At 34.7% G+C, this 21,137-nt stretch overlaps 1 protein-coding gene across 1 annotated transcript; it reads left to right on the top strand.

Moving 5' to 3' along the window:
- The first annotated feature begins 5,888 nt into the window (after positions 1–5,888).
- On the top strand, positions 5,889–18,188 carry LOC149089761 (uncharacterized). The gene is made up of 10 exons (XM_089244972.1): positions 5,889–6,427; positions 7,965–8,073; positions 8,442–8,535; positions 9,974–10,847; positions 12,071–12,138; positions 12,786–12,955; positions 13,127–13,238; positions 14,368–14,646; positions 15,731–15,874; positions 18,006–18,188. Exons 1-10 carry the CDS (start codon positions 6,070–6,072, stop codon positions 18,084–18,086), a joined length of 2,289 nt encoding a protein of 762 aa, XP_089101098.1. The 5' UTR covers positions 5,889–6,069; the 3' UTR covers positions 18,087–18,188.
- Positions 18,189–21,137: the final 2,949 nt, after the last annotated feature.

Raw genomic sequence — 21,137 nt, 5'->3', positions numbered from 1 at the left:
GGCAGAAAATACAGAAGAAACAGTTGCTCCAGAAGCAATTTCTTTTTCAGAGCAAACTGCATTAGCAGAACACTTAGTCTCAGTTTTCCGGCGATTTTTCTTTTTTGGTTTCGAGCAGGTCGTAGACTTGTGTCCGCGCTCATTGCAATTAAAGCAACGGATTCCTCTTGTAGCACTGGCAGGTTGCTTTTTCACGAAAAACACGGAATTCGATGGCGGTTTCGGAACTTCAGTTGCGTCTTCCAGCAGCAGGCTTTTCACGAATGAAGTCGTGATTTCTTGTCCAGATCCGCGAATACCCAAGACGAGAGGCTTGTAATAGTCCGGTAATTTCGCGAGAATGAAACCACCGATGACGTGGTCGTCCAACGGCTTGCCGACGTTTTCGAGCTGTTCCGCGACGATCGTGAATTTATTCAGGTATTCGTCTACTGTACGGCAATCGTGAAAACGAATGTCCAGAAGACTCTGATACAGGCCTACCACACGAACAATACCTTTATCTTCAAAGGTGTCATTGAGCAAGTCCCATGCTTGCTTGGCAGTTTCACATTTCCGCGTGATCGTTGCAGTCACAGGCTTGAGAGATAAGTTGATTTTCGCGAGAGCTCGGCGATCCAATGCGTTGTCGATTGGTTCGGTTCCCGGCACAATACAACTCCACAAACCACAGTCAATGAGGAAGTTCTTCATGGCGAATTTCCAATCGGTGAAATTTTTCGGACCTTCGAGATGTTTCGATTCAGGCAACGTGCCTACGGAAAAACTGGTTGTCACAGTCCTGGAAGTCGACATCGAAAGCCTCAGAGTTTCCAATTCCCGCCTCAAGGCTTCGTATTCTTCAGCGGTCGCCATGTTGGAGAGAAAACTAATCGGCGCGAGAAAAGATCGTTAAAAAAACATCGGAACTCGCGAGTTTGTAGTCACAAAAATAATCTTATGCGGCGGGCCCCATAACCTATTAGGATGAGTCCGTGGATCAATTACGATATATGGTTTTATTACAGAAACACACATTACTACAAAGTACACAACACGTACAAGGACGGTTACAAAAGGAATGAGAACAAACAGTACACTGATCAGAGTATAACATATGTTATAGGTGCTGCCATCTATCAGACATTATTTACACCGACATATTTCACTGTTGTTATTTACACTAACAGGCTACAGCCTAGGGCGGCGAATTTTTGAGTATAGAAAGAGGGGAAATAAAAACCTTTTTTTTATCACGTTTCATAAACGTATGGAAGTGGCATGTGTCATTTCCATCATAAATAATATATGATTATTACACCATATTGTTTATTTTTTGAGTTTGTCCACACAGGCTGCCGTTGAAGTAAAAAAATATATGATCGTCTAACCTTCCTATTTACAGTGTTATTCACCGCCTTCCCAAATAGTATTGTTACTAGTAGAGGTGGGAGGGTGAGTAGGCGTCCAGTGAAGCAAAGCAGCACTCATTTCGGATTACTGAAGGTGTTGAAAAAAAGTTCAGCCTACATCCCCTAAAGAAGTGGGGAGGGTATCTATCGAGGGTGTTGGTACGGTAGTCAGGAAGGGAAAAAAGAAATGGGGTTCTTTCCGTGACTGGAGGCTGCTGCACCCTTCCCAGCTGACCACATTTCAATAACTCAGTTTTTCGGCTGTCTTTGAAAGTAAAAAGACAGAACATTAACGACGCCCGCCATATGAGAAAGACAGCTCTTCTCGTGTGACGTTTTCCTGAAAAAAAAAGGGTGCAAATGTGGAGCTTGACAGAACATAAATTTTTATTGATTGTATACAGTATTATAAAACTACATTCGGTTATAAACGCAGCATTACCAACAAAACGGAAAAAAGCTCCTCTTTATTTTACACTTTCCTGACGAAAACAAAGTAAGTAGCCTACGCTAAATATCAAATATAGCTACTCATTTCTGATAAGTTCATACGCTTGTATTTTGCGAGCGTTTTCCTTAATGATAATTTATGAACAATCGCCACAATTCAATCTTAGGTAATTTGGAATCCTCTGTAATACTTGTATTCAATAAGACGTAAGGCTCACATTTTTTTATACGATACATCGATAAATTGAAAAAAGTTTGAGCTAGTGTTCGTTTAAGAAATCAAAGTAAAAAAAAATAATATTTATTGTATTTTAGTTTAATTTTGGTTGCAAAGCCATATGAAGTTAATTCACGTCATTGTCTTAATACAGGGACAACAATCAAATCGTGTTTTCTCTGCAATATTTTTATTGTTCTGTCTTACTTGATTTTCAGATGAGTAACAAACACTACAGGTGAACAGTTTATATTTTACATTTGCAGTTTTAACTATTTCTGTAAATCAGAGATCATTGGCAACATGTGCCAAAAGGGAAATTTTACAAGAGAGCCGTTTAAAGGGTTTTTAAAGGGAATATCGGTGTTATTTATTGAAATAGGATGTAATGTTCTATATCTATATGTAACGAAACTATAGCAAAATTAATAGCGTTATCTCAATATTGACGAAAATGGACATAGTGCCCTTTTACATATACGCAGTATTTTAAATGCTATGTTATACTAATCCCCTTATTTCGTAGAACGAGCATTGCGCTGTCTACATTTTGAAAAACGTAATTTTAGAAACTGGTGGTGCTTACACTGAGAGAGATGCGACGCGTATATTCATTTTCGTTTCAAAAAACACAATTTCCAAGAGATTGACCTACCGCATCACATGATATTCAACTGTCAATTAACCGAGTAGCATTTTTAAAATTGGCAAGCATTTGATAAGCATTACTGAGCATTTAGCAAGTATTTCCGAAATTAAAAATAAGCATTTAATAAATATAATATCAGAAATATGCGGCGGATGCGGGGACTTATGTTAAGTTCATAAACAAAATGTCATACATGATGGCTTTTTTCTTTCCGGTACAGCGACGCATACGTTCATGTGGTGATTATTCTAAGAAATGCCGTACTGTTTTAAACTACACGTATCGCAATAAAAAAAAATACGCGATGAAATATAGAAACGAAAGACCGCAATAAAGTATATATTAGTTATTGCTCATTTTTAATTCTAATAAAAAAGTTAATTACCACTCAGTAAATCCCACATTAATTCGTATTTAGAATCAATTTAATATAATAAATTTGATTATTCAGACGCCTGTAGAATTGAAATTTTGGAAAATTGTCTGAACACTGATGAACATGTCAAGTTTTGGAAACCATGAAGTTTCGTGATGCATTTTTGGTCACTGATTTTAAACGTAGCTCATTTTTGACTATCACGTAAAAACTTTTCACAAAAATTCGGTATAACCGGAAAAAGTCTATAAAATATGTATTATTCTAACCTTTTAAATATGTTACTAAATTAATTTTTACCTACTAACAATCTACTAAATTAACTTTTCAGGGAATTTTTTACATAATCTATACCAGTGGTTCTCAACTGGTGCTCCCGGAGCCCTAAAGCCCGGCTCCATGTGAACTACCTGGGGTTCCGTGGCCACTCGAGGAAAAAAAACCCAGTAAATTCGTAAAAAATAATTATAAATATTTTAAAATAATTATTAATAATTGGAATGATAAAAATAAATCAGTAATATTGAGGGATAAATAAAAAACAGACCTACGGGGCTCCGCCATTGAAATTATACACCGGAAAGAGATCCGTGGGTAAAGAAAGTTGAGAACCGTTGATCTATACTAGTGTTATATTTTTTTATTATGTTACTTTCAATATAAAAGAAGCATCAGGAAAAGAACAAAAATGGAAGGAACAAAAGCAGTTTTATTAATAAGAATTTTTTTGTTTCTAAGAATTTACTGAGAAATTTGAATTCGAAAATTGAGGAAAGTTGGAAAAAAAAGCCAACAAAAACTAACGGACAACGCTTCTTTCCCAACTTTTCTCCGATTTTTGAATTCAGATATCTCTGCGAATATTGCACTTAGAAACATGGAAATTTCTTCGTTGGCATCAGAAGAGACTGGGCAACAACTTTTAAATTTGGTTTTTGGGCACAGGTTGTGCATATAAAAAGTTATTTATATTTTATTCTCATAACTACACAATTCCTTGAAACATGAATGACGTAGCTGAAATTCCTGACTTCGCCCATTTACATTCCGCAAGAATAACTTTAATATCTGTCACCGTTTTCTTGTTATTCCCATTTTGAAAACCTATTAAATCTATAAGTGTTTTCATGGATGTGTAGACGCCTACGGGCCAGAGGATGAGCACCCCACCCCCACGTTATATGGCAAATATGGATCGGAATAGGATACGAATGCAGGGCAGAAAAGTAGGGCTAAAATTTAGGCGCAACTATATACAGTACCACTTTTTTGTGTTTTGCTTGTTTGTAATTCATTAGTAATGGCATGGCAGGGGTAGAAGGGGGAGGTAAAAAACTTAGACTGAAATGGGAGGGGGCGAAAAAATTTGTATAGTCCACAGGCGGCTAGAACATAAATACGGCCCTGCTCAGGGCAGCAACTCAGCCGGAGAAAGTACACATTTTTAAACCATAAGTCATGCAGAAGGATCAGTAAGAGGGTGAATTCGGCACCACAGGTCCAACTCCCGGGGTACTAGAACCTCATGTTTCCCCCCTCTCCCGTTGCAGCGGGATGCCTGATGCACATGATTGCAATTAAGATTTCCGTAATCTGCGATCGACCGTTTCTGACACATAAGCGCATGGCTACAACTAGAAACGTAAATCTACTCTGTCCTGGGTCAGCATTCATTCTGGCTCACTCCCCCATGGCCCCCACATTCTTTAGCGCTGGCCCCTATATGCTTGGTTCTTTTTCGGGCAACCAGGACTGAAAGTCTCTCTCCCTCCCCCCCCCCCGTTATTTTGAACAGGAAAAGAGTGAACTCGGTACCCTTCTTGGATCAGAGCTCCGGGAAGCAGAGACCCCCCCTTTCTCCTGCCAGCATCCGAGTGGTGCAGTGGGTGGAAAGATGCTTACTACCATCAAGGTTACCGTCAGGTCCATGGGTTCGATCCGTGAAGAATATAGATAACAAGTTTTTTATCTACCGAGCCGGAGGCGATCACCGATAGATGGCCCATTTACTTCCTATTCAACTCAATCTGTAGCAAATTGCTGTATGGCAGTGGTTCCAAAAGTGTAGGTCGCGACTTCCTGGAGGATCGCTAGAGATTCGCAGAAATGAAAATGTCCGTGAGTAAAAATGTGTCAAAACTAAAAAATGCTGTGACTCAGCAGCTACTTACCATACAATATGTATCATATAATTTAATTTTCACCAATTTCTACTTGTAGAAAAATTGACAGATCCAATGAATATTTGTACATGATTTGGAGGGGGGGGGGTAAAGATTCAGAATTACGCTCATAAACAAAATTCATCACGAAATATTTATCTCATTTTGAACGTTTTATTTCGTAAAATTCATTTAATTCACTGCAATTTGCAATAATGCTTTATTGGCTCACTATTAGCGATTTTTAAGTGATTTATGCAATAGTTGGCAACTTTGCTAATATTCGGCAATAATTGGCAGTATCCCACATTTAAATTCACACATTTATTCCACATTTATTCTCTGTATTTAAAACTCCGATTCACCATATTTTTTAAACTCAAAATATGGTCAGACTATAGAAACATCATTATATGCAGCGTCATCTAGTGTTACTTTCAGTTTGGTGTGATATTTCTCAAGGCATTGGTCTGGTGGCAAGTCCGTTAGGTAATTTCTAGCAACAAGAACGTTAGTTTTGTTTTCAACCTTGGGAGAATAATAAATAAATAAGATATATCATGGTTATTTGTTTGTTTTTTTTAAACTCATTGCCAGGGATTTTAATTCACTTAAAATAAAATTCATTATTTTGTGAAATTGAATGGCAACATAAAGTGATGTAAACAAACTGGCATCAAGTTTTTTTAAAAATAATTTTACTTTTAAAAAAACATGCACGGAAATATTTTTGAAACTAAGAAATTTGAATAAAAATCGGATAAAACTGTTGAGTTTATTAATTTTAAACGCGAAAACATTTACAGATTTCCTAAAGATTGCTAATGGATGAAGATTTTGGGAGTGAGAAAAATTTAATTTGGCATCGTTCAAAACTGTGGTATAATGATGAGGATAATGAACTGGAAAATAAAAACAGTACAGATTTGGATGGAAATTCACACCATGAAGAAAAGATGCCATCGAGGGAAAAGCTTGGACAACTTGGGGATCACTCGGAGAGACGAAGGAATGTAAATCAGAGTTCGTTTCGGCGGATTAATAATACCCGTAAGCCATCTGTGACTTTCAGTTGTGATCTCGACATGGGAAGTAAGCCACAAGCTGGAAAATTAAAGAACTGTGAGAGATTAGAGAAACTTGATCCTCACTTAGAAAGTAGCCCCATGTCCACGATTACAGGTAAACTACAACTTGTAAGTTATACAGTTGGACCCGCTTATAACGAAGTTGAAAAAAAGAGAGAACCAATCAAAATAACGCAGATAAGCAATGCAAAATTCACGGGACATGGAAAAACTTCATTGTGTGTGAAAATTTGTAATATCCGCCGTGTTTGTTATTAGAGAGCCTGACAGTAGGAACAAAACTAATATAAAACTATAATTTTGGGTTATTTTGTTATCTTCAGTCATAGTTAAAACTAGATTTGGTAGGTTAAACAGTGAAAATGATATACAGTCATCCCATTATAACAAACTCCAAGAGACCAGAGAAATCACTTCTTGGGGGGGTTTGATGGTACTATTGCAATGGCCCAGTGACTTTTTAACAACTTTATGGTTGTATGACGTTCTTTTAAATCTTTCAGCCAGGTATGAGTTTTTGTGTGGGTTTTCAACTTCGAAGTTTGAATGAGAGTCTCTCTCCAATTCCAAAATGTCTCTCTGCTGAGAGTAGTCACACCTTCAACACGATATTTATATAGTATGAAAATTCAGCATCTGTAATTTTTTTTTCTTCAAAACATGGAAGGCGGCATCAGCAAAACAAGGTTACAGTAATTCTTTCTCTCATGAGCAAAGCACAGACCTAGAGAGGACAAGATAGGGGATGATCATGCCTTGCTAAAATATGAAATAATACAGGAAAAGAATAGTTCTGTCTCATAAATATGGGATTACGGAAAACTTAAGACACTTACTCCTATAGGAGTAATGACATTAAAATTTGAAAAGTCCAGGTTGTCATAGTGGTCAAAAAATTGGCACTGGTGCATGAAATTCTGTTTGACAACTAAATTATACAACAGATTTGGAAAACTGGCTAAATGAAGAGATATTAGTGTGATAATCAGTGATACTTTTGGTGAAACACAGATATTTCTTTATTCGGCCAGTTTTCCGAATCTGTTGTATTAATAGAGGAGAGTGACGTCTTTCAACATAACTAAATTATAGTCTGAAAAGACACAAAAAGTTTCGAAATTTACCTAAGCATTTTCACCACCATGGAAAAGATGACCAAGTCCTGTAAAAGCCTAAAAACATTTATTTTGTCTAATTTTCTTCAAACAAAAAAGTTTTGGTATTGGCTCGCAGGAAATTTAGATGGCGGTTAGTTTTTTTTGACATGTTAAGCATTATGTACTCCTTCCTCTGACATCATCTGGGATTCCCACCTGTCATGACGATAGAAGAATTGACTATTTCTTACGTATTTCTTTGGCAGATGTTAGCATTCACATTATAATGAAAATATTTTGTTATAATCTGCATTTTTGTATTTCACAAATTTCATTAGGCAATAATCTAATGAAATTCTGTCTCATAAAATGTTTACCACTCTGAGTTATATGAGTGACAAGCGAGATTTATTCAAAATTAGTTATTTTACTTGTAGGTTTATATATAAATACATATACATACACACACACACACACATACATATATATATATATATATATACATACACATACATTTTTTTTTGTCTCTTATAGAAACTCCCAGAGGCAAAAAGGTATCAGAAGCACCTAAGCATATATCTTTGTGCAAAGATGTGTACTGGCTGAGTAAAAAGAATTTATTGAAATCAAATGAACCACTATTGTAAGTCAAACTTATCCAGTTTTAATTCCATGCTATGATAATTTTACAGTATTTGTATTTTTTGCTTGATAATAATGTGTCCAAGGTCAACCCATTAATTAAAAGAAGAAGCTAAATTTATTAACATAGTCAATGTAAATTCTGAAAATTAAATGATTAATATAATCATATAGGATATCTCAGAAATAATGACGGATTTGAATTAAAATGCCCCCTTGTTTGATGAACAGCAAAATGGTAAATAACACTGTGGTAACTATACAGTGTATTTAATTGATACAATTCGAATGTACAATATACAGTGATCTCTCACTTTTATTACCTGTACTTTCATACTTTAATATGAAAACGGTTTTCCATTCTTATAGGGTGTATATGTTCATTGAAGGCAAGCATCTTCATGTTGGTCCACTGGAATATACTATACAAAAGGATATGACTGTGAAGGCATTGAAAATGAAGGTAATTTTAATTTATGTGTTATAATAATGGTGGTTGGCTGAAGTTGGTTGTGGTCGGCTGAAGTTGGTTTTCTGTGGTTCCCAACTTCAAGGCGCAAATGCGAGCCGATCTCCCTGTTAAAAAGTCTCGCCACAGAGAGCAACAGTCCTACAACGATAAATCATTCAATCATAACACTTCACTCATAGTTAGAAAAAAAACTGGTGGCAGATGGCAGCACTACACATAACAAACATTACACAGAAACAAACTTTACGTCAGGTTGCACTACACGTACACGCACATTCCCGCATGTACCGATTCGTTGGGGGGTTCATTGGGGGGGGGGTGCATTTGGGGTGTAGCAGTAGTAGGTAGGGCCTCCAAAAAATGGCTCGGGGATCCATGATGTTCTTAAGTCAGCCACCTCGTTGGGCAATTTGCCTGTTGTGGCAATGTATTTGTATTTGTATAATTGCAATGAAGTCCATAATATTAAAGCTAGCTCATAAATAAGAGGTTATCAAAGGTATTCAATAACTAACAGAAATTTTCAGAATTTACATTAGACAGTATACCATCTAATCATGATATCCAGATAACCTGAAATTTAGTGGATCTAATCGGGGATTAGGGGGGTCGCTTCTTTTAGCAATAGTTTGTCCTCTGGTTCCTGTGTGTAGCATTTTGAATACATTACCATACATGTGATATTATGAACAAATCTGCTTCGCGGCATTGTCAGCCAGGGCATGCTTTCATTTCACCATGATCAGGCACAAATCCATACTACTCATGCAATACACAACTTGTTTCTTGAAATGGGCATTTAGAAATTTAACTGCGGATCTCACCGCTAACTAATTACATTGACTAATTTTTGGATGAACTAGAATGTCGACTGCAAGCCAGGCTACAAAGATCAAAATCTATGCCAGAACTGGTCTTAGGTCTTTTGTAAGATTGGTGTGCTGTTATAATCCAAATATTCAACAAATTGGGGGATAGCCTTTCTTAAAAAGTGGCAGCTGTGATCCCAGATAAGGTGGACCCATCCATTATCAATTTCTGCTGTATGGGTTGGTAACTTCAGACATCAAGGCATTAGGACTCTAATGATCAGATTGTATGTTTCCTTCAGATATTTTCCATTTATTTCTTTACTAAAATTCTGTCTCACATAATATTTCAAAAATCAAATTATTTACCAAGTAAGAAAAAAAAATTTCAGTTGGTTAGCAAATATATACTTCTTTCAAGGTTTATCTTCAATTTGAGAAACCATATATGTTATATGGATGTGGGTGGGATCATTCAGTTAATTACTCAATTTTTAAACCTACATGAATCATTTGTCAAGAAATTTTCTATAATTTATAATCCAAAAAGTGTTGTCTCAGTTTTATGTATTTTTTCCCATGTTTTCATAATATATTTTTACCAATCCTACATATTTTAGGTTTGCAGAGATTTTCAGATAGGAGCACCCATTCAAAAACTAATACTTGCCAATATTCTGGTGAGCGATGAAGATAAAAAAATAGATGAATTCTCTGTGTTACCTGGGAGTTCCCTTTTTCTCTATCTCGAGCTATCTGAAAGTGAAAGCCAGTCTATCTTTAAAAAAATATGTGAAGAGATCAAGCTCATGAATTCTAAGAGAGATATCAAAACAAATGACTTCACGTTTCCATCATATTCATCTGAAATGGGAATTGAAAGATTGAGTAAAATAAGCAATTATGTTTCAAGTACTTTCCCAAAAAATATATCAAATACCAGTTCATATGGTCATCTTGAGAGAAATGAAACAGGCATAAAGTCATTTATTACCAGCAGTTATGAAAGTATAGACAAACTTGCCCTGGGATTGCCCATTAGACCAGATTCTGTATCAAGTGACAAGCCCCGTCGCAGATGTACTTTGCCTGAATTCAAAATATTCAAATCAAAATTTGACAGTAGATCAAATGAATCACTAAGACCTGGAAAATCTTTGAATTTTATCGATGCCTTGAAAGCATCAAAAAAAAGAAAAACAATTGAAACAGAAGGTCATGATCCACACCATGGAATTGTAATGAAAGTACCTGAATATCTTGTAGATTCATATTCAAGTGATAATAATTCTGCTGGCTATGTAACTGTCAGCAGTAGCAACAGCTCACTTTATACTGATAAAGAGGGCCTTACAGAATGTTCTGAGAAGAACACCCAGAAAATATTTGCACAGAACACAGTCTATTCTTTGGATGGTGAAAGAAACTCTGGTGTTGAAGAATCTCTTTTCGCAACTTCAGAAAGAACTCATACAGAAGACGAGTCTTTGTTGTGTAAGTGATGTGTGGGAATAATTACCAGAGAATATTTATTAACAGCATGAGAGAAAAACAAATGCTAATTTGTTTTGGCTTCTGCTTATAAAACTTCCCCCCACTTTCCCAAAACATGATCTAAAATGTAGATGAAATACCAGAAACTATCGTTGTGGTTTTAAATTTCTTTGTGTTTGTATTTTGTTTCACGAGCGACATAATACCAATTAACATGACAAACCTTTGAAGATGAATGCATGCAATTTTGGTGAAATGTGGAAATTAGTTTCCTGAAATTTTTTCCCCCATAATGAAAGGTTGGTCATTAATTCTTTCATGGTAATTTATTACCTTATCACCATATTCTTGCATTAGCTGTCATGCCATAGAACTTGAGGGTCTGGCCTATTCCCAACAAGCTGGGAAAACTGAGGTTTAATAAGGGTCGCAGTATGCATTCAACCAATGCCATTAATTTTTAGGAAAAAAGATATTTCAGAACTTTCCAGAATCTGTGACTCAAATTTCCTGGCATGCCAGTCAATATAGTATTTGAATTTTCATTTCAGGACATATTTTTAGCTGATATTTCTAATTTTGAATGAAAAAATTTCTTGATGACATAACTGACTAAGTCGGATGCTAAAGTGTATTTTTGAACCTTTTTCGTTACCTTACTAGGATGTGACCACTATCTAATGAGATGTTTATTTGGAATTTTGAAAATGTGCAAATTTAGTTATGGGAATATTTCCATTCAAGGATACCAGAGGCTTATGGCAGTGTAATTAAAGCATTACAGTAAAACATTTTTTGTTATTACAAGTATATTTAATGACATAATTGATTAGCCCATTTTGAGTGAGAGTCCAGATAAGAGAGACATTTGTATAATGTACAACAAAATCTTTTTAAACTTGCTCGGTTTTTCTCAGGTTCGTTTATGAACAGAGGTACCGCTTTCACTCGGAGAAAGATGGGATGGTACAACAACTACACAAAGATATGGTTCTGAATTCCCACTCCAAGAGGTTGGTGCACAAACTGCGCCAAATCACCGCAATTCCAAATAGGTTTAATCTGTAAACACTGGTTTAATTAGTTCTTGTGTGCATAAAATTACAAGGATGCAACAATGATTAGTCTATTTTGAGAGAAGAGAAGCTGTATATTTCTTGATTCTTTCTTCACGTTTTGGAATTTAATATGCAAAAGTTTTTAAAACGTTCTGTATATTTCAGGTTCTAACTTCAACACTAACCTCTGCCTGGATGTTGATGAATCCGAAGTAACTCAAAATTTAAGTGAGGTAACAGTTTTCTTGCTGTCATTCACATACAGGGTGCATAGCTGACACTTGGTACTGCAAATTACTAGCAAACCGTTGATCCTAGAGGCAAACATCCAATTAGAAAAAGTATCCAAATAATGTGTACGACTCAGACACGTCATTTATGTTGCAAGGGTTTACTTCATTAACAAAGGTTCTAAGTTATATATATTGAAGTAAAAATAATTTTTTATATGAGCATCTTGTCCTCAAAAGCCCAATTAGAAAGATGTTGCCCTGTCTTTTCTGGTTTTTCCCAACTTTTGAATTCAAATATTCCAGCAACTATTGCATGTAGAAACATGGAATTTTTTTATTTGTCTCAGGACAGAAAGGGCAACAGCTTTTTAATTGGGTTTTTGAGCATAGGGTGTAGAAGGATGACATATATCTGAGGTTCGTACGTTGTTTGAATACTTTTACTAATTGGAAGTATGCCTCTAGGATCAATGGTTTTGCCAGCAATTTGCAATGCCAGGTGTCAGCTATGCGCCCTGTATAAGCACAGTAATTATCCAACGTTTTAGTACAAGTACATATTTTATGTTCCATTATTTATCTAAATGTATAACAGTGAGAAGAAATATATATATATATATATATAGTCAAAATATTTTTCATTGCAGGAACCACAATACCAAAATGAAAAAGAGAGACAAAGTTATGGCATATTGCTAGAACTAGAAGAACTGAATTTGATATCAAATGCTGAGCCCTTCGAATGCGCAGTGTGTCTTTGCACAATCGAATCTGGTGAAGGCATCTTACTTCGCGATTGTTTACATATGTTCTGCAAGTGAGAAAATATATTGAAGATTTATGTGTTTGATAGCTTTTATTTCATTAACATGCTATTTGCTTACTTATTTGTTGAAGCAGAATTAAAAAAAAAATGTTTTTGTGTGCATCCACTGATCTTGTGGGAAAAAAAGTTTAAAAAGGACTTTTTCCCCTCCTTTTCTTTTAGGGAATGCTTGTCCAGTACAGTTATACACAGTACAGAATCATTTGTGAAATGCCCTTATCGTGATGAATGCTATTCTTGCAGAAGTAATTTGCAGCAGCGGGAAATAAAAGCGGTAAAATTAGTTTTTTTTCCACAAGGGCCAAAATTGACATGAAGCCTCTTAATGGTGATGAATGTTAACTTTGCCATGGGGGGGGGGGGGGGTGTGATGGTAACACCATACCCGGGTGCATACGCCATCCCAACATAATCATAGTCCAATAAAACAAAACACTCAAAAAGTAATTCTTTTACTTAAAAAAAATTCAATTCAATGTTGTTTAAATACACCCCATAAGCCCCTCTTTTCTCCAAGCAACTTTGTGAGGTCGCTGAGTTCCTTAGTAATTCATGAAGATTCAGTGCAATCCCACCTTGCATACGTCCTTGTGGGCTGTATATGCAGACATCTAGCAACCCTAGAATACCCTGTTTCCTTCGTATCTGAGCACCTACAATGAAACATTCTCTCCGTTCCACTGGCTTGATTGGACACTATCAGTGTAAATAAACCTGGTCCAGACCCACTGTGTTGCAACCTTCCAGCGAGCGCACATATGTAGGAATGCATGGAGGAAAGAGAGTGCTTATGTTCTACATAAGCATGCCCACTGGAAGGCTAAGTGTGATCACAGACCCTTTTCAAGTCAGTGTCTGCCAGAGAGAGAGAGGTATAATTGATTTGATTGAGATTCGAGAAGCATCAAAACAATGGCATCCCAATGTCATCATATGTTACCGGCTCATTTGAAGTTTTCCACTAATGATTTCACTTTTCCCTGATTACCAGTTCATGGTAGAAAAGGTGACCAGTGATTTTTATTTGCTACACATCCAAATTGTGAAGACCAGAAAAGCAAAAGGAAAAATTAGTTGAAGAATTCATTAGTCCAAACAGTATTTGAGAAAAAATGAAGCTTATACAGTAATTTTTTCTGGGTTCTCAAGCATGACGGCAAAAAAGAGGTTCCACTGTTTTTAGTTAGTCCTGTAATTTGAAAAAAGTGTTTATCATTAAATGCCATGAGAATTTTTTTTTTTTGGTGAATGGTGCAGCTGTCCCAATAACATTGGAAACTTCCGTTCTAGAATAGTTTTATATTTCATGTAACTATGTTTGTGATTCATCATATTATCATTATATAACCATATTGTTTACTCATTTTAAATATTTTTTAAGGGAGTTTTTTTGTGCATTTTAGTTAGTCCCACAAGAGGTTTTCGAACAATATCTACAACGTAGCCTTAATGCAGCCGAAAGTACAGCGAAAGGAAGTTTCCATTGCAAGACAGCAGACTGCCCTGGATGGTGCCTATATGAAGATAACGCTAATATTTTCCATTGTCCAGTTTGCTCACATTACAACTGCTTAACCTGTCAAGCTCAACATGAAGGTCTCAATTGTATGCAGTACCAAGACAAACTGAGAGAAAAAGCTGAAATTAATGAGGATGCCAAGAAAACTTTGGAATTCCTACAGGTTCACAAAACGATTTTGAATATTGTTGTTTTTATCCGAAAAGAAAAATTATCAAACATTAGTTTTATAGTATCCTAGAAAGAAATGTTTTTCCAATTCATATTATATAATGAGTATGTGTTGATATCCCTTACTTTACACTATTTTGCTATAATGCGATTTTGAAAACTTGATTTTAGAAATCACAACCTGTGAAATTTGGCATGGAGTTTGACGTTAATCTCGAAAATGGGCTTGTGCAAATTGAAGATATGATGTAGTTAAAATGACAGTCTTTTTCATTCTATATGATTTAGATAATACCGATATGAGACATATACTCAAATCTAATTCCCCAGATCTCACTAATGACATTGACAAAGCTATCAGAATTTTAATCAAAGAAAAAGATCCTAATGTAATGAGAATTGTCATATTTGTCAGGGATATTTAGAACTCTCTGGTGATTCTCTTGCTACTGAAGTTTTTATAGAGATGAAGAATGCAACTTGTTAGAAATTCTTCAGAATATGGACTGAGGCATGATCCTTATATTTCTTTGTAATTTGTACTCGACTTCTTCAGTTTGTGATCAACAATTGCAAAAAAGGAACACGCACATTTCCCCTACGCTTGCGTTTTCCTGGCATGACAGCCGTCATTTTGATTAGTAAGTAATTATGCTTGTCACCTGAATCTTGACTGTTTCACTAAAAAATTATCAGCCTATCATACTAGGCTCTTCAAGGAAGAAAACATCTACACTAACTAGAATTAATCAGAAGTACCTACACTGAAAGAGAAGCAAATAAGTATTGATTAAATTCATTCAAGTTTAAATTTATGATATTTATTTAAACGATTGAATTTAATTCATGAAAAAAAAGTTTACTGCTGGAAGTTGGGTTTATTTTTTTTCTGAAGAAAACCCCAATCCTTCTCTGGGAAGACTACCATTCTCTCTCTCTCTCTCTGTTAAATTCAACTCACTTTACGTGATGATTTTACGTAACCAATTAATCATGTAAAGCCAGGGTATGTAAAAACCTGTATATCTATTATATTATAATTGATATTGTATTGTGGTTTTTTTTCTCAAACCTAGAAAATGGTAGAAGAAGGAAAAGCTATGAAATGTCCCTCTTGCTGTATAACTTTGATGAAGAAATGGGGCTGTGATTGGCTGAAATGTTCTGTATGTGGCACTGAAGTGTGCTGGGTCACAAAAGGGCCTAGATGGGGTCCAAATGTGAGTCTTTCTTTTGTGATTTGATTCCATTCAGTAAAATTTTGATACAATAACTATTTGATATAATAACTGATATATTCTAAAGATTGAGTAAAAATAGTTTTGAAGGATTTTCATTTTAACTAGAAGCAACATAATCATATTTCACCAAACTGATGCTAAAGCGCCATCAAAAATCCTTTGATACCATAATTATGTGGTATTCCAATGCATACAAATACAAATACAACACCACAACAGGCAAAATGCCCAACGAGGTGGCTGAGAACGAGATATACGCTGGATTCGATTTCTCTAGATTACAATAAAGATCTTGGAGACAAATATTTTGATCAGAATCACTGTAAGACTACCATTGTGATTAATTACACTATCCCAGTTATTCATGTGCTACTTTTTTGCTTTCCCAGTTAAGACAAGAATGCTTATTTAGCCTAGGTTTACACTGGACAGATACAGTAAGCAATACAATCGCAACATTAGCATGGATTGGTTAAAAACCTGATTTCAGGTTTTCTAACACTAGAATGACAGAACTTACTTTGACATGCGATTACAGGTGGCAGGTTTATCTCAAGTACTTGAAATTGCCTGACTTTCCTCATCTTAATGAGGCTCTTGATTTCCAAAAGTATGAATATTCTGTTTCTTAGTTAAGTGGTAAAATGAAGTTAATCGAGAATGTAGTTAACTGTATTAACAAGATTTTTATCCCTGGAATGGAATTTACCATAGGCTTCGTGAAAATAGCCAATACACTATCTGTAAAACTAATTGTCACAGTTGGGAAATATGATGTTTCTTTTCAGAAGTAAATAAACTTCAGAAGTCATAATAAAAGCTTAAAATTTTCTACAACTCTAATTCCCTCCCTCCAGGCTTTTTCGATTGTGCTGCAATATAGAGAATTTTGTTCAGTCAAGGTGGCTCTTTTTCATAGAAAAAAAAAGTTAATGGTTTTGCAGTGATATTTTATAACAGTATTACTCCAGAATATTTAAATTGATTAAATTAATGAGTGTTAGTTACATATATATAACTATGTGCTTTTGGACTTTTTTTTATCAAGTAATAATTACAATACTGCTTTAAACATAGAATGATTTGTTCTTAGATACCATTGGCATGATAAATGGGATTTTTAGTAGTTTAGTATGCTAATACAATTTTTTTAAAAGCAAGATCTTTAGAGCTTAATATTGTCTATAAGCCAAAAACTGCACCTGTTATGAAAACTATTTAATATCCCTAATAAGTCAACATTTCACACTTTGAATTAAAAAAGTGTGAGTAAATATTGAATTTAAAAAATTAGATTTATATATTCGATTTTTTAGAAAAAAATTGATTTCTACCAACCCTAGACTAGATAAAATTAAAAATTTTATAACAATAACTTTCCCTCTATGTATATAAATAAATTTTTGTTCCATGTATGACTATGTACTCATTTTATTTATCAAGTTCAATATTGTCTAAAAAATTGCTGTTAGTCTGATTTCCATACTTAAAAAATATACTTATCCTTAGGATTTAATATTGTTCAGTCATATTTAGACATAATATTTAAATTTTAGAAGGCGTGGTAGCTCAGATCAATAAGGTACTCAGCTGAAGCACCAAAGGATGTTTAGAGGTGTCGCGAGTTCAATACCCAGTTTGTGTCCTTGTCAGAAAACTTTCCTGACTCAGGGGTACAACAATAAAATGGCGACTTGACCGTAGCAAAAAATTGCTACTGCAGGGAGTCCCCAATTGAGGCGTTAGCGCACACACCTCTCGATGAGTATAAAAAAACAAGCCTGCCGTTCAGAATTGGCAATAAATTGTACGTCCCAGTCTAATTAGTCCTCGCGTGCAGAAAATGACCGTGGTGCGACAAAAATGATCAAAAGATTAAATTTTAGAGAAACAATATTTAAAAAAAATCATGATGTTTATTAACCCTGGTTGTAGTATCAGTACAGTGTACCTTGCCTTATGGGAAGCTCAATCTTGCGATAAAAATATAAAGCCTTGAAAAATATAAAAAAAGTCAGGAATTTTCCATTATTTTATCATTGCAAACATTTCATTTTGTATTTTGATTATGCCATTTTTTATTCAATTTATTGTTTTGAATCCTTACTAGGGAACTGGTGATACCAGTGGTGGTTGCAAATGTGGAGTTGGAGGCAAAAAGTGTCACCCATCATGTGTATATTGCCACTGAAAAATTTTCCTAATTGATCTCTTGTTTTGAAATCATTGCTTCACTTTTTTTTTCTTCTTGAGGATGTCTAGGTATAAATAAAACAAATAGTGAATGGTTTTATTCATTTCGTCTTCGAATATTTCTTAATAATAATGATTATTTTTTTGTGAGGGGGGGGAGTATTATTAAACAGTGATCATGCCACATGCTCAGGGTTGGTAAAAAAAAAGTTTTTTTTGGTTTAAATAGCATTAACATTAAAAACAATAACATTTCTGAAAAATCATTTAAATTCCTAATAATTAAAATAAAATGTTCATTAATTTAATTAACACTATTAACATATTAATTAATCTGTAAATATTTTTTACATTTTAGTAAAAACAATTTTTTGCAATTTAATTATTTTTTTCCTTAATGAATTACTTTGTGTTTGAAAATTTTTAATATTATTAATCATATAATTTAAAAGGGTTTTTTCTCCAGTAACTAAAGTATACTTAATTAGGAAGCTATTTAACAAAAACTGTGATAAAAATTAGGTGAGTATATTTAATGAAGCATAAATAATGCAGATTAATTAAATATGATTTACGATATACAGGGTGTGCACAAAAGTTCTGATTGAAAACACTGTAGAAGAGCAGTGAACAGATCAGAACAGCAAAACATTGTCAGAATGACTTGAAAATTTACATGAATATTCCTGAAGCAATGGAATTTTATATGGCAAAGAGGAAAACATACTTAAAAATAGAAATGACACTACTCATCCAACTCAAATTTGCTTGCAGAATGGGAGCGATGGCCATTCAGGGCAAAATGATACTTAATTAGTATTGCATGATTTCATAATTCATGGAAACATCACAAAAAAATGAAGTGATTAAACAAATAACTACAACTTACGCAAGAAATGTTAAATATATTGTCCACTGTAAAATGGCAATGAGGTGAAAGCACAAAAATACTTGTTCAACAACAGATCAGACTATGTTGTGGTCATGTGGATCTGCTTGTAATTCACCAAAGTTTGCAATTCGACCTCTGCTCATAACATTTTGCTGTTGAACTGTCGAAATGATGTGGTTGCACAAAATAGATTATACTCCTGGCCAAGTACAGCATCATCTACGTGCACATTTTGAACTACTTGCACTTTTTTTCTTTTGCCAAAGAAATTTCCATTGCTTCAGGAGTACCCATGCAAATTTTCAGGTCATTCTGACCAGTAGCTCTTATTGTATAGTTTTGGAATGAAAACTTTAATTATAACCTCCCTGTGTAGCTGATTATTTTTTTTATAAAGCTGTTACTACTATACAGTAGAATCTTGATTAACTGGGCTTAATGGTGAAAGTATAAGAAAAAAACTACTGAATATTAAGACTGGGTGATATACAGTATGAGATGTGCTACTTCTTATGGGAAAGAAAATGAAAATGTCTGTGAGGTAATGTAACTACTAGTACACTGGTCTTTGTCCTTTAGGGGCAGCTGGTGTCTATTGGATTATAAGACCACTTGTCCCTAGCATAATGATGTCACTACTGTTGCTGCTTCTTTATGAAGGCAAAAAACAAAAACAACTCTGTGAGATAATACAGCACTACATCAAAATGTGTAATGTAATCCTTATTCATGAATTTGCTAAAGATAAAGCATCATAATGTTGCCAATAGTTAGAAAATATGACAAGAATGAGAAATTTTGCCTTCTATTTATAACTTTAAGCAACCAAGATACTTAATATATTAAAAACAATTATATTCAGGCCATTTTATGAATTTTTTGAAAAAACTACTTACATCATTTAAAGATATACCATCAGAATATACCCCAAGAATATAAAATATAGTAAGAATAAAACATATTGGCTAATAATGAACCAATATATTTTTTAAGGGGAAAAAATTATATATTTAGGCCACTTTTATGTGATTTTTAAAAAAAAAACCACTTGGTTAAAACCAACGTGGTTTAAATCAAACAACCCTGCATATGCTGAATGAATGAATGCCAGAACTTCGCCACTGGACTTATCCTGTTGAAGAGATTTCTTCCAGCAACATGCTGCAAAGAAATCATAATTATTGCAATTTTTTTCGTTTGGCTGAGAAATATTGCATTGCAAAATATTACACCCATATGCATCTCTGAGGGAAAACCACATCCACAAAATATAGAAACATGAGATGCGATTGGTAAGCTATATCAGTAGCTCTTAACCTGGGGCCATATGCCCCACCCTCCTTGTGGGATATTATGAGGGGCCACAGGTGAAAATCAAGTGAAAGGGAACTTTAGACAGCTATGAAAAAAATTCAGATTCAGATGTGAAGAAAGAGATTTTAAGTGAAATATGGTAGGGTAAAAGTGTGAATGCTTTCAAAATACGGCAGAAATGTCTGTAAATGACCAGCTTAATGCATATGGCCATCTGTGCATTGCCTGGCCTACATAATCAGATCTGCAGTTATGATTATAAATTTCCTCCGGCGTTCCTCATGATGTTGCGACAGCCCTGTGTAGAACCAAGCCAAGAAGGAAGCTCACTTAACTCTAGCACAGGGAGCCATTTGTTCTCTCACGAGGGTCAGATGGCATGAAGAGAACGATCCAGCCTTGTAAAGAAAAAAGTGCATTTCAGCCACCTCGGGCATTTTGTCTGTTGTGACGTTGTATTAGACTGACCTTATTTATAAGATTTTTGTTCACTATAAATTTACCGAGGGAAAATTGGGAGAAAAAGATAAGCCAACACTGAAATCATAAAATTGCATAGTTTATGAGTATATACATCCTTATCATACAATATATTTCACTAAAAATTGACAGTGCATGCTTGTCGGAAACAATCTTTACAAATGGTGTCATTAAAAATTTGACGCTAAAAAAAAAAATTCATGCTTGTGACAGAAATGTAAAGTATTGAACACATTGAGAAATTCTGAGAGAATGAAATTATGCTTAAAGAAATACATATTCTTCGTGTAACATTTAGAATTAATACTGAATATTGAAAAATGTGCCATAGAGCAGAACTAAATTGTTTTTGGTGTTTTCGCT

The sequence above is a fragment of the Pholcus phalangioides genome, unplaced genomic scaffold (genome assembly GCF_987345545.1).
Source record: "Pholcus phalangioides strain wild (caught in Gottingen) unplaced genomic scaffold, Ppha-v1.0 ptg000001l_1, whole genome shotgun sequence".
NCBI classification, from domain to species: domain Eukaryota; kingdom Metazoa; phylum Arthropoda; class Arachnida; order Araneae; family Pholcidae; genus Pholcus; species Pholcus phalangioides.
This window is presented reverse-complemented; position numbering and strand designations above follow the sequence as displayed.